Source organism: Passer montanus, unplaced genomic scaffold, assembly GCF_014805655.1.
Source record: "Passer montanus isolate IOZ18808 unplaced genomic scaffold, ASM1480565v1 scaffold51, whole genome shotgun sequence".
NCBI classification, from domain to species: Eukaryota; Metazoa; Chordata; class Aves; order Passeriformes; family Passeridae; genus Passer; species Passer montanus.
This window is the reverse complement of record NW_024370041.1, coordinates 1,601,374-1,624,893: the sequence shown is the minus strand read 5'-3', so window position 1 is coordinate 1,624,893 and position 23,520 is coordinate 1,601,374. Positions and strand designations below refer to the sequence as shown.

The 23,520-nt window shown below is 49.8% G+C and overlaps 1 protein-coding gene across 3 annotated transcripts; it reads left to right on the top strand.

Moving 5' to 3' along the window:
* Window positions 1-1,570: 1,570 nt before the first annotated feature.
* Window positions 1,571-19,572, top strand: RPIA (ribose 5-phosphate isomerase A). Of its 3 annotated transcripts, XM_039723890.1 has the most exons (9): window positions 1,571-1,845; window positions 7,406-7,466; window positions 9,508-9,563; window positions 13,435-13,494; window positions 14,883-14,947; window positions 15,256-15,324; window positions 15,827-15,968; window positions 16,417-16,516; window positions 18,370-19,572. In XM_039723890.1, the coding sequence occupies exons 1-9, from the start codon at window positions 1,663-1,665 to the stop codon at window positions 18,465-18,467; spliced, it is 834 nt and encodes a 277-aa protein (XP_039579824.1). In that variant the 5' UTR covers window positions 1,571-1,662; the 3' UTR covers window positions 18,468-19,572. The 3 variants fall into 3 exon arrangements, 2 of the variants coding, with proteins under 2 accessions (XP_039579824.1, XP_039579822.1); XR_005629236.1 differs by lacking the exons at window positions 1,571-1,845; window positions 13,435-13,494; window positions 14,883-14,947; ... (2 more) ...; window positions 16,417-16,516; window positions 18,370-19,572 and adding exons at window positions 1,856-2,606; window positions 2,816-5,368; window positions 5,872-5,959 and having other exon boundaries at window positions 9,508-9,561; XM_039723888.1 differs by lacking the exons at window positions 1,571-1,845; window positions 7,406-7,466; window positions 9,508-9,563; ... (4 more) ...; window positions 16,417-16,516; window positions 18,370-19,572 and adding exons at window positions 1,856-2,608; window positions 2,818-5,865.
* Window positions 19,573-23,520: the final 3,948 nt, after the last annotated feature.

The window sequence follows — 23,520 nt, the reverse complement described above, 5'->3', positions numbered from 1 at the left end:
GCCCAGGATGGGCTTCCTGGGTCAACATAAAACCCTAGAGACTGTTCTCCATTTCGGTCAAATACTTAGGATACTGAACAGAATAATCATAGAATCACAGAGTGGCCTGGGTTGGAAAAGACCTTGAAGATCATCTGTTTTCAACCCCCCCGCTGTGGGCAGACACCTCCCACTAGACTAAGTTGCCCCGAGCTCCTTCCAACCTAGCTTTAAACTCTGGGGCAGCCACAGCTTCTCCGGGCAATCTGTTCCAGTGCTTCACCACCCTCACAGTAAATTTTCCCCTTAATATTTAATCTAAACCTCCTCTCAGTTTAAAGCCATTCCCCTTGTCCTGTCACTACATGCTCTTGTAATGTCTCCCAAAGCTCAGTCAGCTGCTCCTTCAGTTTTAACTTTGTTGCATCATGGAAGAGCGCAGTGCTTGGGTCTAATTCCCTCTGAATATATATCCCACTAGATGTGTCTATTTACCCTTTAAAATGGGTAACTTGCAGGAAAAATCGTTGCCAGCTGGCAGAAAACACTGAACCACTGCATAGAAGAACCACGTGCTGCTCTTAGAATCGAGTCACCTGCTCTGTACAGAAAGGTAAGGCCTCCCCGAGATGAGATAAGCCCGGGCAATGATAATAGAGTCTTTGTCGAAATCCCACCCCATTGTTCAAGGGCTGATGTGCCGGCCCAGGGAGAACAAAAGGAAATGTTTCTAGTCCTTGAAAACCACAGCAGAATCAGGGGTTGGCAGCAAAAGCAAGCCAGCCATACACAGAATTAAAAAAGAGAAGTCAGCGGCAGCTTTTTTTGTTGAGCAAATAAAAAGATTATTCTCTGTGAATTGTGGCCTGACCTTGGAGTGAGTAGTAAAGGGGTAAATACCTGCAATTCTAATCCATCTTTGTAGGATTGCAGCTGGAAAGAAACTGAAGTCCTTGTGAATGGTCCTAATGTGGCTCACAGGAGTGAAAATGCCGCTGTAGAGGGACTTCAAGGTTGCTCTGCCTCTCTTAAGCTGTTTCAGAAACAACTTCATCAAAGGTCAGCCCAGGGTAGAGGGGAAAGCCATGACAAATAAGAAACGGCTCTGTGTGCTTCAGGACAGGAGATCTCCGTGGGGTTTTGTCCTGACCCTCCTGCAGGGCGGGGTAAGGACCAAGTGCTGGTTGATACCGTGTGCCCAGAGGTTCCCTGACATTTTTCGTGTCCTTGTTGCTACTTTCGAGGTTGCTAAAGTTTGAAAGTCCAAGAAAGGCTCTTCCTCAAAACCTGTGGAAGCCCGGCCAGAATTCCAGTTACTCCCTGAGCTCAGTGCATCCTTGCAGGGACTCCCCCCGCCAACCTCCCTCCTCCCCCAGCACTTCCCGGTGGGACACCCCGCATCCCTCTGCTCTTCGTGGAAATGCGTGAACTCTTCCAGCCCTGGCAAACGCAGTCTCCCGGTACTTAGCACGTACTCGGTACTTTCACATCGATGCAACAAGTGGCTCCGGGCACTGTCGGGCATTGTGGGAGCTGTAGTTCGCCGCTCGCAGCACTACAAGTCCCAGCCTCCCGGCGGAGGAGAAAGAGGAGGAGGAGGCGGAGGCGGAGGAGGAGAGGAGCCGGCACGGCCCAGGCCTGCAGCCCGTGAGGAAGAGCCCCCCGGGGGCGGGCCGCGCCGGCATGCGGCTCCCCGGCCGGCTCGCCCTGCTCCGGAGCACGCCCCTGGCTGCCCGGCCGCCAGGGAGGGTCCGAGCGGGGCGGGCGGCGGCGCGGCGCGGCTTCTCCCGCGGGCGGCTCGGCGGCACCATGGCAGAGGAGGCCAAGAAGCGGGCCGCCTTCGCCGCCGTGGACAAGCACGTCCAGGTGAGGCAGCCCGGGGTGCTGCGGGGGGCTCGGAGCCCCGGAGCGGCCGCGGGGTGCGCGGAGCCTCCGGGAGCACGGAGTGCACGGAGGGGCTGCGGGGACCCCCCCAAAGCACAGAGTGTCTGCAGGGTGTTGGGGTCCCCCAATGCATGCTGTGGGCATGGAGCGCTCCAGGGTGACGGGACAAGCTCTGGGCTGCCGGGACCTCCAGTACACAGTGGCTCCGGGCTGCCGGGACAGGATCTGGTGTGCCGGGACCCCCAGTACACTGAGCGGCCATGGGGTGCACGGAGCTTCCCAGCGCATGGAGAGGCTGTGGAGAGCACGGAGCCCCCAGTACAGTGAGAGATCCCGGAGTGAGGGACTGGCTCCGGGGTGCCGGGACCCCCCAGTGCACGAGGGGCCGCGGCGTGTGTGGAGGCTCCCGGTGCACGGACGGAGCTCGGGGTGCACGGAGCGACTCCGGGGTGCAGAGACCCCCTAATGCACGGAGCTGCCACATGGTGCACGGAGTCTCCGGAGGCACGGACGGGTCCTGGGCTGCGTGGAGCGGCTCCGGGAGCAGGGACGGGCTCCGGGCGCTGGGACTCGGAATGCACGAAGGGGCCGTGAGTTGCACGGAGTTCCCCGGTGCACGGAGCAACTCCGGGGTGTCAGGACTCCACAAAGCACAGAGCGGCCGCGGGGTGCGCGGATTTTTGCAGAGCGACTGTGGATTGCGGGAACAGGCTGTGAGCTGCCGGGACCCCCCAGTACACGGAGCTTCCCCGTGCACGGATCCCCAGCACCCAGAGCGGCTCTGGGGTGCCGGGACTGCCCAAAGCACGAAGCGGCCACAGGGAGTGCCGAGTCCCGCGGTGCACGGACGGACCTTGGGACGCATGGAGCGATTCTGGGGTGCAGGGACACCCCAAGCACAGAGCAGCCGTGGACTCTCCCAGAGCACGGATTTCATGGAGCTGCTACGGGTGCGGCGGTGAAGTGCACGGAGCTTCCCCATGCACGGACAGGCTGCGGGATGCACGGATCCCCAGCACCCAGAGCGGCTCTGGGGTGCCGGGACTGCCCAAAGCACGAAGCGGCCGCAGGGAGTGCCGAGTCCCGCGGTGCACGGACGGACCTTGGGACGCATGGAGCGATTCTGGGGTGCAGGGACACCCCAAGCACAGAGCAGCCGTGGACTCTCCCAGAGCACGGATTTCATGGAGCTGCTACGGGTGCAGGGACAGGTTTTAGGGTGTTGGGACTCCACAATGCACAGAGGGGCTGTGGAGGACACAGAATCTCTGGTGCATGGATGGACGCTGGGGTGCACAGAGCAGCTCTGGGGTGCTGGGACCACACAAAACACAGAGTGGCCACAAAACATAGGGGTGCACGGAGCCTTCCAGTGCACGGCCAGACCCAGGGCTGTGTGAGGCAGGGACAGGCTGTGGAGTGCCGGGACTCCACAGTGTATGGGATGTACTGAACTTCCCAGGGCATGGATGGGTTTCAGGTGGCACGGACTCCTGCAGCGCAGAGAGCAGCCCCAAGATTCATGGATGCAGTGGGGGGTACTGAGAATAACTCCACACTGGGAGCATGAACAGTCCTGGGTGCAAAGAGGGACCCTGGGGTGCATGGATAGGTCCTGCTGAGCCTCTTTCTCCTTCGCTTTGGACTTCACTCTCTTTAGCTGAGGCGAAGGGAGAAAACTGCTTTTCCTTCCCCAGCGTGTGCCTCCCTAGCAGCAGCTTCATGCCTGATCCAGCTCAGCGCTGTGTATGCCGAATTTGGGGTAATGTCTGCACCTCCAGACTTTCACTATGCACCCTCCTGCACAGGCTGGGCTGTGGTGGGAGTTCAGGCTAATGCCAAGTACTGCTTCTTTCTCCAAATCCAGGATGCGCTGCTGCTACGCCCCATTTTTGGGCACCCAGGCAAGGAGCAACAGTCCCTGACCAGGGGATTCTGTCTTGTCCTCTGCGGGGAGGGAAATGCAGCCAGGGGCTCTGTGTCAGATAGGGCTGGAGCTGGCTGAGGTTTGGCACAGCCTGGTTTGGAAGCTCAAGGATCAACGGTTACAGTCACGCAGGGCTTATCGCAGCGTCCCTGCCAGCCCTTTCGCAATAGCAGTGGTGAAATCGGGGTGAGGAGTTCCTGCTAAGAATGTAGATATTAGCAGTTGGGGGAGGAAAAAAAAAATCCCTTTTCCTTCCCGCTCCCCCCTCGCTGGGGTAGCGTTTTGAGGTTCAGTTGTGATGGCTTCCCTTATGTCCCGTGAAAGTTTTGCTTGTGTAGCTGTTCCTCTGAGCAGTCTGTACCTGCCTGAGACCCAGGCCAGCACTGTCAAAAATGAACAGTCTGTGAGATGGGGGAGCCTGGGGGCTCTGGCAGTTGCATAAAAATCCTCTTTCTTACCCAAGGCAAGGCCCAAATTGTGCATTAGGGGTCGTGGGAGGAAGGACTCGTTTCAAAAGGTGTGGAGCCAACACACCACTGTTGCTGTGAGGTATCATAAATGGGGGCTGCTTTGATTTGGGGTAAACCCAGTACTTTTGGACTTCAGCAGTGAAATAGCTGGCCTTTGTGCTGTTTTATGGCCAGGCAAACTTAGGATAATGTTTCTGGCTGTGTCCCAGCTAATTAAAGGTCAATGTCCAGCTTGTGGTGCCGGTTAAGTAAATTAGCAGTGTGTGGGGTAACACTCCAATGCTTGTGCAAACTGGCTTCAAGGAATGGTGGAGAAGGAGCTCAGGGTCACTGCCCAGGAGCTGGATGGGCTCAGCTCTCAGTTTGCACGGGCAGGGGGCAGCTGCTGTTTGTGATGGATATGTTTGTGTTTGCTCCTTAGAGCTCTGGTGGGGAGCAATGTTATCTCTGAAAGCAAAGCTAACGCTTCCCTTGCACAGCAGGGACGTGTGGGAGATACCAGGGTTTGGTTCTGCTGGACAAATCTCTCTTGATTAACTGTGCCATCAATCTGTGGCACTGGGGGCTTGGGGCTGCTGCTGGATGAGGCTCCTCACCTGGCACCCACCTTCACACCCATCCCTGCCTTGCCAGGACAGCAGCTCCTTGTGTGGCAGATGTCAACCTGGGTGTGGGAGGGGGGATTAGGAGAGGATAACTTTTCTGTTTTTCTTTTCTTTTATTTTTTTAAAATTAAAGCTAGATCGGTGTGTTTACAAACCGCACTTGTCCCTGGGCAGCTGCAGGAGCAGAGTTCCCCAGGTCTGGAGTGGACACTAAGAGGGCCAGCCCCAGATGCCATGGACTGTGGGGCTGTGACAGCCTGGGGGAGTGGGGCTGGCACAGGGCTGGGGCTTTAGAGCTGTAAGCTGCTTGGGGAGAGCTGGCTTTGCGTTTATACAACACCTCTGAGGGCGGGCCCTGTGAGCGTGCCTCTGTTAGAAATGAAATTACAGCTACTGCCCTGTGTCCCACTGCCCCAGAGAGACTGAGCAAACCTTGGGCTTTGCTCTGTATTTATCTACTGCTTTTCGATGGAGCTCTTTGTTGTCTGACCTTGGAAGCTTAGGTGGGACTGGCCAGTGCCTGTGTGCTGCTGGTGCTGCTCCATGTGTGTTGCCTTGTTGGCTTCTGTGGTGCTGGGCAGTGACTTTAGGCCCTTGGGGTGGCTGAAAAAATGCTGCCCACTTCACCCAAAAGGGTCCTCAGCTGTGCTGTGGTTCAGTGCCTGGGTTTTATTTGGTGGGCTTTTGGTAAGCAACTTGAAATGTAATTCTTTTTTTTGCATGAGGTGCTGCTCCTCAGTGCTCTGCTTTTCACCAGTGTTTGCCCTGCCCCTGTGTTTAAAATGTTTTGTGGTTGGTTTTGCCCCTGGTCTGGCTGGAGTTTGAGCTGAGGAGGGAGAGGTGGGAGTCACGGTAAGGCAGGGGCTGTGACAGCACCAGTTTAGACTGATTAAAAGTGCTGCTTCTCCTCTAATCACTGATAACTGGATTGGCTGGGACCCTTGTGAGCTTTTCCTGCCTTACTACAGTGGAGTTGCCCATGCTGAAGCTTTCCCCATCCCTTTAGGGTACCCAGCTGCTCCAAGAAGCTGTCCCACCTTCCAAGAAGCTGTCCCTGCCTATGAGGGCAAAGAGAAGAAACTGCCTCTCCCCGGGTCAGAGCGAGTCTTTTGGGAACACTGGTACTGCCCGTGTCCTGCCAGCCTCTGCACAGCTTTGCTTGCCCCTTCCTTGGCTGGCCTTGCTCGGCTCTGCCTGCCTGTGGGTGACACGAGAGCCTCAGGAGCTGTTGGGTGTGTGCTGGCCACCTTGCAGGTGTGCAGCAGGGACCTGTTGCTGTGCCCACCTTTTGCAGAGTCACAGTGGTTAGTGAGGGCTGGGATGGAAGCTGTGCCTCTGTTTTTGGAGAACTTTATTTTCTTTAAGCTTTTAACTTGCAGAAGCAAGAGAAATGACTAATCCTAGGGGAGTGTGACCTGTCTTGAACTTCACCTTTCCAGGTAAACTTGAGTGACAGCAAGATTTTAGCTGGTTGAAGTGCTGCAGGTGTGGCTTTTTCCACAGCTGCCGAACTCTGGATTTGCTGCACACGAGGAACAAGCTCCAGATCTGTCTAATGTCCAAGAGATAATGCGCAACAGCTCTGTGCCTGCATCTCTGGTTGTCTTCATATGTTCCTCATCTGAAGTCTCTGTGGTGATACTGGGCCTCTTTAAGTCAATTTAAGCTTTGGATCCCATCCAAAGAAAACGAAGTACACTGAAAATGGGAAGTGCAGAAGGCTGCAGGTCACTTACAGGGGATGGGAAACTGAGTTGATAATAAACAGAGGCTGACGTGGCAGAGAACATGTCTTGCAGAAGTAACACAAATGCACCCATCCACCCTCAGCCTGCAGCACCTTTTAGGAGTGTATCTGTGTTACAGATGACAGGGCAGTGATCCTTCTTAAATCAGGCAATACACAGAGAAAGGCCAGGATGGAGCTGTGGTTAAAATTTCATCCTCTTCAGCACATGCTGCCAGGCTCACCCACCTTCCAAGTTTTGCTGGACTCTCCTATAGGCAGCTTTACACTCTGTTTTGGAAAACATTCTTTATTATTCACAGGAACAGCTGCTGTGCTCTCTGCTTTGGCTGCTGGTGCATCTGTGCTGTTTACTAATGATATGGTTGGCAGCAAATTCAGCCTTTTACTGTGTGGCTTCCTTGGGAGATTTTATCTTGAGGTTGTTTCCCCTTCTTCCTCTGTGGTATTGTCTGAAATTCACAGCTTTCCGGCAGGAGAGCTTTCATGGAATGCCAGCAACCACCAGTGAGCGTGCATTGAACACCCTGAGATCGGACTGTGCTGGTAATTAGCAAGCACATGTCCTTTAATGAGAGGGAGAGTTGATTAAAATCCCTTGGCTGCAGACCACGGCCGTGCCCTCGCTGGCACAGCGTGTTCCCTCCCTTGCCTGCAGAGTGCTGAGATGCTGTGTCCACGTGCATCCCTGGACAAGGCTCCTCTTGCATGTGTTTACAATGCCAGTTTTACTGGGAAAGTGGAGTCTGGAGCCTGCAGTAACAGCATTCCTCTGTCTCTCTTTGATTTGCAGAACAATCAAGTTCTTGGGATCGGAAGCGGATCTACGATTGTACACGCGGTGCAACGATTAGGTAGGATGCTCCCCTTCCTGTCCCTCCCACCACAAAAAGTCTCCTTTTCCATCTGCGCCAGCTGCTTGAAAAACACCCTGAATCACCTGGGTGCTGACTTAGAGCTCATGCCTTGGGTCTGTTCACTGGCTGCTGTGTCCTGCTTGAAGCTGAAGGTTAAAACCGTGCCTTGGGCTCCAAATTTATTGCCTGAGAGTCCTGAGGAGGTAATGATTTGCCACCTGTTCCTGACAGCCAGGAAAAGCTCTCCACTGGCACCCACCACAAACTGGAGCTGAGCTCCTTGGTCTGGTGCCAGCTTTGCCAGCTCTGCCCAGTGCTGACTTGCTGTGTGGCTCGGGGCCATGCAGCTGCTCTGCTTCCTTGAGCCCGTTTGCCTGTAGCTCATTTTGCTCCCCACATCCACAGGATTCACACTGAGGGCCCTGCTGAGGTGTAATGAAAATGAGGAATGTGAAATCCTGCTGCATTTTATTAATGTACCTTGCAGCCAGGTTTACCTGCTTGCTCCAGGTGCAGGGATTTGCTCAGGGAGTGATGCAGAAAATTTCTGCAAAATATTCAAGTGAGGCAAATGCAGTTTTGCAGAGTGAGTGTGAGGGTAATTACTGTCACGGCTCATTACAGAGCGTGCAGAGGTTTACAGGTCCTTTGCAGGGCAGTCTCAGCCCTGCTTGTGGAGGTGCTGAACTTTGGATGTCCTTGGATGCAGAGCAGAGCAGCTGTGGGGGCCATGGTGGGTTGGGAGTGCAGGATCAGCCCTGTTGTTCTTGGGGGTCTTGCTTGGGTACAGAGGGGGAAACACAGACTCATTAAGGTTGGAAAACACCTCCAAGATCCTCAAATCCACACAGCACCACTGTGTTCACCACCAAACCATACTCCCAGGTGTTACACCCACACTTCAGATGTGAAGATTGCACCACTTCCCTGGCAGCACAGTTCAGTGTGCCCCACCTGGGTGGCTCTGCCTCTCTGGGAGTCCCCTGGTGACCTCCAGCTCCCTTGGGCAGAGCTGTCCTGCAGCCCAGAGCAGGCTGAGTTCTGAGCACAGCCCAGCCCTTTGCTGTGCAGGGACACACCAGGGCTGGGGCTGCCCCTTGTCACCCATTTCCCCACTCTGTGTGTGATGCACTTCATTGTCTGGGAGCTGCTGTTCAGCCTTCTGGGCTTGGCTCAGTACTGCAACCACTCCCTCCCTGAGCACAGAATCAGTCTCTAAATAAATGGCTATTGTATTTGAAGAGGAGTGGCTGTTCCAGGCTGCAAATTCTGGCTTTTCACGTCCCCTGATTGCTTTAGAACTGGGATGTGGCTTGTAACAACATCCAGCCTCATGTACTGCATGTTCAATCCTTCCAGCAGCAGCATTACCTTGGAGCATGTATGTAGCTCATGTGCTTGCTCTGGTGCACGAGCTCTTGCTGGCTCTTGGGCTCTTGGCTCATGCCTGAGTATTGTAGTTACTAAAATAACATTTTGTCCATAATGATATCTTAGTAATAGATTTTAGTCATTTGAGGTTAGCCTGGGGGAGGAAATATTTCCTTCCATTTAATGGAATACTGTACTTTATTAGTTCTTTCCCTGCTATATATTTAAATGTTCTATAATAAATTAATGTGATGTCCCCCAGGGCAACAAGCCAGCAAACCTTTCAGACAGCTGCTGGAGCTCTGTGTTTACATGGAGAGCAGCAAAAACCTTTCTGATGGAGTGAAAGAGGGGATAGGGCAGATTTCCCAGGTGAGGATTTGCTGATGGGGCTCCTCTGCTGCTGGAGACATAAAGGTTAATGGCTCATGGTGGCTTTGGCTGGGCCAGAGTGGGTGTTTAAACATTTCTGACTGTTGAAACTGAGCCTCAGCCTATGGAGGGGGCACCTGTTTGCATTTTGAGCGTGACTGAGTTATTTGCAAGCCAAGCAAGTAATTGCAGTGAATCAGAGGGGCTGTGCTGAACTGAGGTTTCTTAAAAAGAAAGTTGCTGTGTTTTTGCCTTGTGCAATGAACAAACCAGGGCTTCTGCTTTTTGCCTGCAGCTGAGCGAGTCAAGGAGGAGAACCTGACAATTGTCTGCATCCCTACATCCTTTCAGGTGAGTGCTTTCCCCCTTTGCTTCCTGCCAGTCCAAACACTCCTGCAGGGGATCTCCCTGGGCTGTGGGAGCCCACCTTGCCTCTCTCTGCTTACAGTGGTGTGAATGAACCAAAAGCACCAGTGCAGGCAGTCGTGGTGCAGCCTACAGAAACACCTCACAAAGAAAGTGATGGTGCTGTGTTACTCTGACCTGAGCTGGGGCTGGGAGGTGTGTTTGGAGCCAGTGTGGTTAGGCTGGTTGTGTCAGGGCTGGTGTGTGGCTTCCTCTGGATCCCACTTGCAGGAAAATGCTGCTTAGTGGTGAACCAGACTCGTAGTGCAAAGCTCACTGGAGACACTTTGTCTCCTTTGAGTCTGTATCAGCCCTGACAGCTGTGAAGAATAATAGTTAGCTCTTGTGTTTTCAGCAGGAACTTCAAATGCATCAGCTGGATTTGATAAGAGATTGCAGAAGAGAAATTGGCTTAACCTCTTGTTGGCTGTGCAGCCTTTGCAGGAATTGGTTCATACCAAGCTAGATGTTGAGAGGGCTGGAGGGAGAGGGAGAACCTGGCTTGGTGGTGGAATACAGATCTGCTGGTGAAGATTCTGAGCATCTCCCATGCCTCTGGCAACTGGCTTTGGTCTCTTTGCTTCTGTTCCCTGAGGTGGGAGCCTTCTTTTGGGCAGGCAGGGGTGACACAGTGGGGACCACCCGAAGGGTCTTCAAGGCAATTCCCCAATAAAGGAATTGGGCATGTGTCCTTGTCATGGTCCTGGTGTGGGCTTGGGGACTGCACTTTTGTCACACTCTTGTCACCCTTGTGGCAGTCAGGCAGTGTGGCAGGCAGGGCAGAGCCTGTCCTGTGGGGTGTTCAGGGACTGGGTGGAGCTGACCCTGCTTTGACCTGGAGGTTGGATAGAGACCAACCTGAATTATCCTAAAATCTTAGGAAAACGTAACATCCTCTTACTCTGTAGTTGTATGGGTGTGGGGGTGACAGGGCTCTCTCTTCCCAGCTGTTGCAAACAACTGGGGTATAGTGCAAGGTGCTGCAAAGGCCAGAAAGTGGTTAAAATCTTAGGAAAACCTAACATCCTCTTACCCTGCAGTTGTATGGGTGTGGGGGTGACAGGCTCTCTCTTCCCAGCTCTTGCAAACAACTGGGGTATAGTGCAAGGTGCTGCAAAGGCCAGAAAGTGGAAAAAAAATTAACCTATATTGGTACTTCTGTTGATTGTGGTGAGAGTCTGTCTTTGAGCTGTCTCTAATGATTCCCACCCTGAAATGCCATGTCCCCTTTGAATTTAGGAGAAGTGCTCTTAGTTTAATCATTAGTTCTTAAAGAAAATACTGATGAAGCTGTTGCAGTGAGCGTGTCCTGCCTTGAAATGTTGTCATAGTTCATTTAACACCACCAAGTTTCTTACCAGTTAAACAAAAAGTTGCTCTTAAAGGCCAGAGAGAGATTGTACACCTGCAGGAGCCAAAATTCCAACATGGGGCTGCCTTGTATCTCTTGCAGTCCCTTAGACCTCAACCAATTCCGAGTGGAGCATTCCCAGGTCAGCAAAACAGCATTTTATTTTCACTGTGTACAGGTGTAGATGGCTGCCTGAGGTCACTGGCAAGGAAGAGTTGGTTTCAGTGGGCTTTTATACTCCTCCCTTCCCTGTTGTCAGGTCATTAATGCATCACCATCAGTAAACTAGAGCAGGGTAAGTATCTGTCCCTGGCGTTTGCATTCTCTCTTCTCACCAGGACACGGAGTGGGACTGCTCCTGTCGAGTGCTGTGCAGTTACCACCACTTTTCCCTCAGTTATGGGAGCTCTGCTTTTGATTCCCACTGCTCCCATTGCCTTGCAAGCAGAGCCTGGAGAGAGCCAAGCCACCTCGTTGCCACACTGCTGACTCAGCCTGTTCAGGGTCTGGCCTGCATGTGCAGCACAGTGTTTTTCAATGCTTTGAGTTTCCCAGATCCCTGAAATCTCCTTTTGTGGACACCATGTGATGAATGCCAACCCACTGATTTTTATTCCTATCATGTTGTGTGTCCTTAGGGCCCCACAGCCCATGGTGTTAAAACTGCATGCCATGAAATGCCATGATAAACTATCCAAATCTTACCTCATTGCCAGGAGTGCCACCTGCTCATTCTAATGTTTCTGGGATGCCAGTACCTGTGACTGATGCACTTTGTTAGTGTTAGTGGTTGGAATTCAGGGGAACCAGCTGATCCAGGCTATTGCACTGGGGTTTCTTGGTCCAGCTGCAGCATGGTAGCAAGTTTGGACTGAGCAGAGTCTGTGCAAGGAGGGAATCTCACTTGAATGATGATCTGTAACATAGAAAGTTCAACCAGTTAGAGATTCTGGAGATGACACCAAGTTGGGTGGGAGTATTGATGTGCTGGAGGGCAGTGTCACTCTAGGACACGAAACAACATGACACGGACTCGCTGCTCTTTCCAAGGTAAAAAGGGTTTTTTGTTTTCTGACTCCAGCATTTACAGATTTCCAAAAGTGACAGTGGTTTGGAGGGTGAAAGTGCCACCTCTCCAATGACACTGGACAAACCAACAGTCCATCAAATTTCTCCTCCTCCATAAAAGAATGCAAAACAATAAGTTATTTACATAAAGCATGTGAGAAAGTTCATTACAAGAATGTAAACACCAGAAGGCTTAGAAAATCTTAAAAAATCAGGGTGACAGGGCAGGAAGGCTCTGCAGAGAGATCTGGACAGGATGGATGGATGGATGGACGGACCAAGGCCAAGGGTCTGAACTTTACACCTGGAATCCTGTGTTCAGTTTTGTGCCTCATGACAAGGAGACTGAGGGTCTAGAGCATGTCCAGAGAAGGGAGGGGTCTGGAGCACAGGTGTGATGAGGAGCATGTGAGGGGCTGGAGAAGAGGAATCTTCTCACTGTCCACAACCCCCTGACAGGAGAGGGCAGCCACGTCGGGGTTGGTCTCTTCTCCCAAGTGAGAAATAACAGGACAAGAGGAAATGGCCCCAAGCTGTGCCAGGAGAGGTTTAGATTGGTTATTAGGGAAAGTTTCTTCACTGAGAAGGTGGCCAAGCACTGAACAGGCTGCCCAGGGCAGTGGTGGAGTCACCACCCCTGGAGGGATGTAAAACCATGTACCTGTGACACCTGGGGACGTGGTTTAGGGTGGCCTGGGCAGTGCTGGGTTAAGGGCTTGGTGTTAGCAAACCTGGCCAAACAATTCTGTGATTGCCTGTTCAAGCTGAGGGACTGAGCCCAGGGCAGCTCTGGGTGCCCTGTGTTGTGTTGCCACTAGAGGGAAACAGCCACTGCAGGAGACAGATCAGAGTCACCAAGCAGCTGTTTCAGCAGCTTCCCACACTTTCCCCACGAGTTGTTTACTTTTTAGCTTGTTTCCAATATGACAAATATTTTCTGTTAGTTCCACATTGCTGTAGTGTAAATATTTAATTTTCTTGGTCCCATTTTTCAGCCAGAGGAGATAGGAAGGGCTGGATGGGTGTAAGGGAGAACGTCCAAGCTGAAAAAACATAGGAATTAAAAATTCCATATCTGCTTTAGTGCTTAGGTAGAAGTGATTCCCACCAAGCTGATGAGGCCTCCTGCTATTTAGTGTGGAGACACCCAAACCCAGGAGTTCTATTGCACCACCTGAGCATTTCAGTTCAAATCAGCAGCAGGATTTTCTTTTCATTAAACTGCTCTGATGTGGAAACATCATTCTCCTTGCTGTGTGTTCCTGCTGCAGCCTCTCCACGAGCAGTGGAGCTCTCCCGGGGAGGCTCCATCCTTGCTGCAGCCAGGGAAGGACACCAAGAGTCTGTTTTCCTTTCCTGCCACGGGTAAATGGTGTTTGCTCTCTTCTTGGTGCACAGGCTCGTCAGCTGATCCTGCAGAATGGCTTAACACTGAGTGACTTGGACCGAAATCCAGAGGTGAGTGGGACCACAGAGCTGAGACCTCAGCTGACCTTCCTCTCACCTGGTCCTTCAGAAAGGATCCAGGCTCCTCAGTCCTCCCCTGAGGCTGAGTTTGGGCAGCCACGCTGCAGAACTTGAGTTGGGACAACAGGAAACAGCCTCAAGTTGTGCCACAGGAGGTTCAGATTGGATATTAGGAAAAATTTCTTCACTGGAAGGTTGGTCAAGCACTAGAACAGGCTGCCCAGGGCAGTGGTGGAATCAGAATCCCTGAAATTGTTCAAAAAACATGTAGATTTGATGCTTAGAGACATAGACTAAATCATCTTAAAGGTGTTTTCTGACCTTAATGATTCTGTGATTTGAACAGGTTTAGTTCGTTTTTCCCCAAAGTTCTTTCTTAGTTCTTGTCCCTTTAGATGGCAAGAAGGCTTCTGGGTTGTGTTGCCTCCAAGTGCTTGGCATCTCTTCCAAGATGAAGCTTGAGACAGGGAAAAGATTTTTCCTGGGGAAGTCTTGCATGCTGGTCCTTAAACAACACCAGAGGCTAAAGAGATGTGCCTTGCAGGCCAGCACTTGGTTTGGGATTCTCCTCCTCTCACATGCCTGTGGTTGTTGGAGGGGCTTGGGTGGCCTCAGGGTATCCTTGGCTGGCCCATCAGACACTTGTGTCTGGTCAGGCTGGCACCAGGCTGGTCCCAGCTCTGGTGACACTTGTGTCAGGGCAGTGGTGGAATCAGAATCCCTGAAATTGTTCAAAAAACATGTAGATTTGATTCTTAGGAACATGGTTTAGTGGGGACCTGCAGGGTTTGTTGAATGGCTGGACTAAATCATCTTAAAGGTGTTTTCTGACCTTAATGATTAAAAAAACATGTAGATTTGATGCTTAGAGACATAGACTAAATCATCTTAAAGGTGTTTTCTGACCTTAATGATTCTGTGATTTGAACAGGTTTAGTTCGTTTTTCCCCAAAGTTCTTTCTTAGTTCTTGTCCCTTTAGATGGCAAGAAGGCTTCTGGGTTGTGTTGCCTCCAAGTGCTTGGCATCTCTTCCAAGATGAAGCTTGAGACAGGGAAAAGATTTTTCCTGGGGAAGTCTTGCATGCTGGTCCTTAAACAACACCAGAGGCTAAAGAGATGTGCCTTGCAGGCCAGCACTTGGTTTGGGATTCTCCTCCTCTCACATGCCTGTGGTTGTTGGAGGGGCTTGGGTGGCCTCAGGGTATCCTTGGCTGGCCCATCAGACACTTGTGTCTGGTCAGGCTGGCACCAGGCTGGTCCCAGCTCTGGTGACACTTGTGGCTCATTTGTGGGAGTGAGCCAGCCTGGAGCTGCACCAGGAGAGGGCCTGGATGCTGCACCCGAGGGGTTCCCACAGCCATTTTCTCCTCTTCCCACAGCTTGATGTTGCCATCGATGGAGCAGATGAGGTGGACTCTGACCTCAACCTTATCAAAGGTGGCGGGTGAGCCTTGCTGGCTGTCTGTCTGTCTGTCCCAGTGCTGGTGGGAGCTCTGAGCATCCCTGTGTGGCTGTGGGTGTCTGGGCTGGGCTGGAGGGGATCCTGTGCACCCACAGATGACTCCTGGCCAAGGCTGCCAGGGGCAAGGGGCACAAAGTGAGGGGTGGGGATAAGGAGGATAAGGTGTGGGGCAATGGCAGCACCAAAACCAGCAAGAGCATATTAGAGGGGACTGGATTGCAAGGCCATTAGGCACAGTGAGGAGCAGTCTGATGTTTTCTGGTTTTGTTTTTATTTTTTCCCCCTTGCAGTGGCTGCTTGACACAGGAGAAGATAGTTGCAGGATTTGCAAAGTGCTTCATTGTTATTGCTGATTACAGGTGAAGATATCACAGTTCATAATACCTTTCTCCTCCATGGGAGGTTTCAGATGGTGCTGTGTTAGGCCATTATTGTCATTCCAATGGTTGCAGGAGAGCAGGAATGGGTGGAAATGAGCCTGGCTCCCAGTATTTCAGCAATTCAATTTATCTTTTTTTTCTTAATTTTCAACTCAGCAGGCCTGCTTGGGAGTCAGCAGAGCTTGTGGGGAAGTGGCAGTTCTGCTCTCTGAGCTCAGTGATTGTCAGCATGGGATAAATTTTCCAGCCATGGGGCTGTGGAGAAAACAACTCCTGTTCTGCTTGTCCAAAACATGTCAAAACAGAGCTTTTGAGTGGATAGAGCATTGTGCATTAGACTGGCTCTTGCTGCATCAGGGCACACATGGGCTGGTGTTCATCCTGAGCCGTGTGCCTGAGGGCTTTGCCAAGGGGCTGGGGTGGGTTATGGTGTCAGCAGTGTAATATCCAGCACTAATCCCACCTCAAACTGTGCCCTCAGGAAAAAATCTGACAGACTTGGGGAGCAGTGGAAGAAGGGAATTCCTATCGAGGTCATCCCTATGGCTTATGTCCCTGTCACCAGAGCCCTGACCAAAAAGTTTGGCGGTGTCGTGGAGCTGCGGATGGCTGTTAACAAAGCAGTGAGTGTCCCTGTCAGCCCTGCTGCCCTGGGGACCCCCCTGAACGTGGGCAAAGGGAGGACCAGAGGTCTGGCCCTTCATCTGGTGAAATCTGGGCTTTCACTCCCACAAATGACATCTTGTGTAATTCCTTCTTATTATACTTTATTATACTCTGGCTGTGACTCCCAAAGAAACATCCTGGAGCAGAGGAATTTCCAGCCTGGGTCTGACCTGCTGCTCTGGGGGTGTTGGGGGGCTGCAGGGCAGTCTGAGCTGCCAGAGAGGGTCTCAGGTTGGGGGTGGTGGTTTCACTGACAGGTTTATTGTGGGGACAGCCCCAGTTTATGTGAATGATGACTCTAAACCACTGCAGTGGGGACAGCTGGTCCCAGTGAGGGCTGTGACAATCCCTGTCTGGGATCAGGAGACACAGGGCTCATGCCATGACAACTGGGTTTGCTTCCAGGGCCCTGTGGTGACAGACAATGGGAACTTCATCCTGGACTGGAAGTTTGACAAGGTTCACGAGTGGCGTGAAGTGAACTCTGCTATCAAAATGATACCAGGTGATGTCTGTGATTTTTTAAAAACCAAAAAAGCTGGCTGAGGCTGGGTGTGTGATAAGTGACCTGGACTGTGGCAGCAAGGGAATGTGTGTGTGTGTGTCTATTTGCTTCCCTCCTGTAGGTCCCTGCATTTGTTTCTACTCAAGAAAGCAGTCAGCTCAGTTGGTACAATTGTGCCCATGTGGCTTTTTCCATACAGTGATGAAAACCTGGAGTGATGCTGGTTGATGTTGACACTGCTTCCCATTAGACACAACAGTCCTGCCCTCTTCCTTACTCTCCTTGTGCCCATTTAGAGAGGGACGCCAGTGGAAACACCAGTGCACTCTGGAGGGAAGGTTTGCACTGTGCTCTGGTATTTTCCAGGAGCTGCTCACAGCTCTGCATCCCGTTCCCATTGGGAAGCCCTCCCTGCTGGCCTTGCTGTGAAGATGAAGTGTACTCAAGCTCTTGCTGGGCTCGAGCAGCAGTGGCTGAGTGCTCTGTTTGCAAACAAAACAGCCTCTTTGCAAGGACTCCTGCATTGCATGAGACCTGCTGCCCAGGCAAGAGCTGCCTCTGGACCATCTGGGTCTGCCCAGGGGCACTGGCACTCTCTGAACTTCAGGGAAGCAGCATCTGGGTGTCTTTCTGGTTATCTTGGCAAAGCCTGTCCCTGGAGTCCTGCCTTCACACAGCTGCCTTCACTGACTGCTCATGTGTTGCCAGAACGTGCAGGAACAGGTTGGGATCTTGTTGCACGAGCCGAGTTGCCAACATCCCCACAAAGCAGCCATGTATTGTCCTGGCTCCACAACTGAAACACCAGGCCAGGCAGAGGCTCTGGTCAGTGGTTTTGCTTCCCTCAGTAGTGCTCATCACAGAATCACAGAATTGTTGGGGTTGGAAGGGATCTCTGCTGGTCTGGATCTCTGGTGCAGTGCTCCATATCCTAACCCAGTTGCTGCCCATGGCTGTACAAATCTCTGTATCATTAGAGCTGTGTCTGTGCAAGAGGCAGACAGTGCCTGGTGGCTCTGCACAGCAGGAGCTTCTTCCCTGCATTTCTTGTTCTTTGAGAAAGGAATAGTAAATAAAGTAAATAATAGTAAATAATAGTAAATAATGGGAATAGTAAATAGTAGTAAATAACGGGACTTGTTTCCTGCTCAGAAATGGACCTGCTCAGGGAAGAAGAGCTTCTTCCCTATGCAGAAGTGGATGAGCCTACACGTGTGGCTGTTAAAGCCTAAATGCAGTGCTGGTAGAAGGGTTTTGGCCACCCTGTGCTTGTGGTAGCCCTTGTCCTCTGTTTCTATCCACCTTCCTGGCCTCTGGCTGTGTCTCAGTGATCACTGTGAAGTTAGGAGCACCCCATAGTTAAATGAAATCAAAAGTACATTTACAAATGGGCTGCAAATTGTAGAGGTAGCACCAGGGCTGCCGAGTTTTAACACTTGAACAAATGTTAGCCAGGTGTGCTCTTACAGGGAAGTCTTTCAGGTGAGTTTAAAGGCAAAGGGAGTGATCCCCAGTCCTGTGGGTGTGTGCAGCTTCCTCTTGCTCCCATGGGTCATCAGATAGCAGAAACTGCTTTTCTCATGCTTGTGTTGGTGCAGCAGTGGTGGCTGGGGCAGCGTGAATGTCAGGGGAGCTTTGGGAGTTGTTCCTCAGTCCCTGGAGAGTTTTTGCTCAAGTGGCTGCATGGAAAACACTTCCCAGCAGCTCCCAGTGTGGCCGATCCAGGTTGGACACAACTGCAAACCTCCGATGGAGACACTGGTGCTTTTGAAGGAGCCAAAGCTCGGAGGGCAGGGCAGAGGACACGAGCAGGGGGTGGCTCTGGCAGTAACCAACAACCTCTCGTTCCGCAGGCGTGGTGGAGACGGGGCTGTTCATCGACATGGCCGAGGTGGTGTATTTTGGGATGGAGGACGGCTCCGTCAGCGTGCGGGAGAAGCAGCCCTGCTGACAGGGCCCTGCCACGGGGACTCAGCTTCCCGCCGGTGCCAAGCCCACGTTTTGCCTTAAGGAGCAGCGGCTGTCGCAGGAGACCCGCGGGAAAAGCCCATCAGGATCCGCTGATGTGATACTGAATGTCTTTTTTTAAAGAGAAACAAACAAACAAAAAATAGATTCTATTTATATATATATATTTTTACTTTACAGGAATGTCGTCTTTTTTTAATGAGTCGTTTCAATGAATTGCTTTAATGTTTTTATTTTCTTTTCTAAGAAATACTTACCAAAAACATTACTCCCTGGTTTTGTGTTTGGAGGTTTGTTTTTTGTTTTTTGTTTTTTCTTTTTTTCAAAGAGAACTTGAACCCTTCTGGTTGCTCATAGCACTTAATGATGGAGGTCAGAAATACAATCCTAATGCATCGTTCCTAACTATCCTGGCTGGGAGGGTGATGTATGTAACAGGAGCACATCCAGTTGGGACCTGCTGATGCCTTATTTGGAACCTTTTTGGTTCAGTATTTTATGCCTTTTATTTTTCTATACCACTGTTTTTTATAGTTCAGGATGTCTGGTTGTCCTCTGTGCACATGACAATTCTCTGAGCCTAGGGTGGTCTCTACATCGCCCTCTCTGGGAAACTAATAAGGGCCTTTTCTGGGCTTCTGTATGGAGGAGGCATTCATCCTTTGAGCCAAACTCTGCTCTCATTTAATTCAGTACCTCTGATTAAAGTCTGTCCTGTAGCTGGAGATGTTTGAGACTTTGTCCTTTTAGACCAAGAGCACAACTGGGTGCTTGATGAAGCTTACAGGAGCATATTTTAGCAGCTTAGGGCAGCATGGAATAGTGTTCAGTGGCAAATGATCTGGTTTGGAATGAAGGTTAATTGTCACCCCTCACAGCTGGTTGATTTGTGGAAGGATAGGGCAGAACGCACAGGAAAACAGAGTCTTCCTGCCTAAATTTTCAATGTGTAGCAGGAGAGAGACGCTCGTTCAGTATCTCATTTTTGGTGTGTAGGTGCTTTGCATGGTTCTGATGTCGAAATGCAAGCCCTCTCTTTGTGTTTTAGACACTGAAATAAAGAGCTCTTATACCAGACTTGGTGGTAATTTTGTTGTCAGAGTAAATTATTTTGTGGATAATGGGGCAGATCACAGTCAGACCAACTTCTGCGAACTTCCCCCTTGCAAGAATCCCTCACCCTCACCCAAATCCACCCTTTCTGCATTTGATTTCTTTTTGCTTAAGGTAAATGAATTATTTAAAATTAACCAAATTATCTGTCAACACTTGCTATCTGCAGTACTTTCCTCAACAGACAATGTCTTCAATTTTTACATCTAAAATCTGTACAACCTTGTACTGAGCAAACTGCCAGCAGCTTGCTGGAAACACTGGGATTTCTTTTCCCACAAGCCAGGTGCTGCAGAAGCCATTTGCAAAGCCCTAACTCTGGCTAGAGGCTGTTTTCAGATGCTCTTGGGCTCCTAATGTAATCCTGGATAAACAGAGAGCAATCGAGCACAGCTTTGTGCCCAAGTGCCTTCTCACTCAGTGTGCTGCTGGAAATGAGATTAGCAGGAGTGAATGCTGCTGTTGACTCTCCTCTGCCTGAAATCAAACAGCTCCTTCTCAAAAAGCCAATAAACCCATTACTGCACCATTATTTTCTGGCCCTGGACCAGCTGTGATCTCATTCAGCTTTGTGCTAGCAGGGGCTCCATAGCCTGAAGATGGGCAGCTCTGACTCTTGAGCTGCTCTGGGTGCTGGGGTAGATCCCGTGGGGGCTTTTGCAGCAGATTCCCCTGCCGGGGTGGGACTTTGAGTGGGTCTTGGGCTGTGGGTTGTGGGCACGGTGTGCACTGTACCACACAGCTGGAATTAAAATGTCTGTGTGGAATTAAAACCCCTGGAGCAAATGCAGTGTCTGAATCCTTGTGCAAGCTCCCCCAGCTGACATTTGCAGAGCCAGCAGATGGAGTTTGAGTTAAGGGCCTCTTGGGAATGGTTGTGCCCTTTCCCTTGGAGGCTGCCAGGCTCCCTCATCTGTCATGACCACCCTCATCTTCATCTGCCAGCACGTCCAGGTGTGGTGCAGGTAGTCCATCCTCTCCTGGGGATGGATATCACTTTCTTCAAACAAAGTGAAGTGTACAGGCAGCAGAAGTATTCCTAGTCCCTGGTCCTTGCTTTTCCAGGCTACCACCATTATTACATACGTTTTTGGAGAGGTAACAGTTCATAGATGAGCATGCTCTGGTGGATCTCCAGCTGAGGGCAGGCACTTCAGCTCCCTGTCACTGCCCTGGGTAGAAGCAGTGCAGCTGCTCCTGAGAGCTCCTGAACCTGAGTTTGCTGGATTTGATTTTACCACCGTGGCTGGTTTACTGTGGCATTTGCTCTGGGCTTTGGTTTTTCAAGGTGCTCTTCAAAAGAGCCTTCAGAAGCCTTTAGAAACGGGCTGCCACTTCTCTCTCCCCCTGCTCCCATGCACCCTGGGAAGAAAAGCAGGGATATATTTTTAGAAGATGGCATTGGGAAAAAAATTGCTATCAAAAGCAGGTGGAAGGAGGTGTCCTTTTCCACCCAAGCAGGCTGGTGGTGGCTATTTCGGGTGCATTCCTGCAGTGGGTTCTGTTACCTGATGTGATCCAGGCCACCCCCCCATTGCCTTTTGGGTTGTGCCTGGTGGGTAATGCACAGAGATTTACCATCAGCTCTGAATTATGGATTAACTTGGCTCTGGAGGAAACAAACCTTTCAAGAAAGAGCAACAGCAGCACTAAAATTAATGAGCAACAGAGGTAATGAAACACTAGTCCCATTCAGGAAGAAAAAAAAAAAGCAATATAAATATAGTAAGAGAGTGCATCAGATTTAATTTAATTAACCTGTGGTTAGTAGGTTAAATAATTAAGATTAATTAAACTAACCAGAAAGAAATTATTATTGTTTTGTTAAACCAACTCACCTTATTCCATGTTATATAGAAAGTATTACTATTTATCAAGTTATTATAGTCAGTGTAGGATGGGGTTTATGATCTGACATAATTAGTGATCTGAGAAATGTGACACAAAAAGAGGTGAAAATAATTACGCAGGCAGCATAGAGGGTGTGTGCTCTGGGTATTAAACCAAACAATTACAGCTAAAGTGATGAGGACAAAATCAGCATAGCATAACGAGTGATAAAAATTAGCTGTGAGGAATATTAGTAAGCTGTAATATGTATTAATATCTTTGAAACATAAGGCCTGATCCATTTTTTAACTGTGAGGATTTAACAAAAAATGGTGTAAATAACATTGTCCGTAGTCCAGCTGCTCCTGGAAAGGACGAGGAAAAGGAAAGATGTCCTCATTTTCAAAGTAATTTTTCAATTTTATCCAGCCTTTTGAATCCTCAAAAATGTCTCTGCAGCTTTATTTCACTCAGTACATCAGCAGAAAGGTGATGCATTTCAGATTAAAGATTAACTTAAAGACCTAAAACTGATGGGTTTTTCTACTGAAAATTGGTGAAGTTTATTAATTTCCCCTTCCAGTAACTTTGATGGGAGTTTTATCATCCTTGTAACTCCATAACCCTGGTAGCTGGGACCAGGAATTTTTTTTTCAGATCATGAGACTTTTGTGTTTGTATTTTTACACCTACCAACACAAACACCTCTTACACTTCCTTAATGACACTTCTAGACTTGTGAAAGTCATGTCAGACCATCAATGTTAAAATGTAGTGAACAAAACAGTAAAGGATCAGTCACTGGGTTTGACTACAGGAAATTACATAAACTATTTTTTTAGTGGAAATGGAAGACTTTGTACAAGAATGTCTGAGTGAAAGATAAAACCATCAATCATGTAGGAAAGCAAAATGCTTTTGATGATTTATGTTGTTTCTGGAAGTCAGTAACAGAAAGATGAAATTCAGCAGGAGGTAAAAAGTGACTATTAAGCCAAATACCTCAGATCTGTCAACCTCCCAACACATCAATATCCAAGTTCCCTTGGGGATGTAGAGTTAGAAATATTCTTAATCACACTAAATTCAAAGTTCATCTCATGCTGTATTGTTAAAAATATGTGCACATGAATTTGATAATGCAAAAAACCCCACAGAAGCTGAAGTGCCTGCTGACTGGAATGATCTTTTTGATTGTGCACCAAACTCTAAATTCCCTCATGGTGGTCTTCCACTGCAGGATTAATTAAAGAAAATACTACATCAAGTATCCTTTCTACTTATAAGCGTCTCACAGGTTTGTGTAATCTCCTACTGAAGCTATTACTAGAATGCCTTATAGATCAAAATCTCTAATTAAACATTAATTCCCTTAAAACATTTTCAAAGCCTTCATTTCAGTAACTTGCAAGCTTTATTTGCCTGCCACAGCATGCTGTCTTCTTGTAATCAGTATTTAATAACCTGTACAGTTTAATCCCAGTGTAATGTATTTGGCAATGACAAATGAAATTGAAAAACCCTGCTGTAAATCTAGATGGTACACTGGGATGCTTTTCTTACTCTCTTAATTTATTGCTAGAAAAAAAAAAAAAAAAGACAGTCCTGCCTTCAGCTTAACCCTTAAATAAGTATTATTTTTTGAAGAGGAGATTATAATTCTTTCCTTTACTTTTATATGTAACTTAGTGAGGGTTGGACCGGATCAGTGAAGAATCAAATCCAACAGCTCATAAGTGATGTACCAAAACCTTGTCTAATTGAAGAGCAAGCAGATAATCACACTTTGTACTGAGAGGGTTTTCAGGGCATGATCCGCTGCATATGAGCACCTTGGGCAAACTCAGCCTCTTTGCCACAGACCACCACTTTTTGGACAGGGTACTTGCAGGTTTCTCTGCAGGTCAGCTGTGGGCTGTGGTTTATCATTTATGAAAAGTTTCTTTCATCCTTATTTGAGAGCACACGCAGCACATGCTGATCCTGGCAGGGCTTTGGGAGCTGCACTGAGGGTTCCTGCTCAGGCTCTTTGTTTTTCCTCTGGATTTGCTGCTGTGATAGCCCTGGCTATCAACAGCATTTCCCAGCCTCCT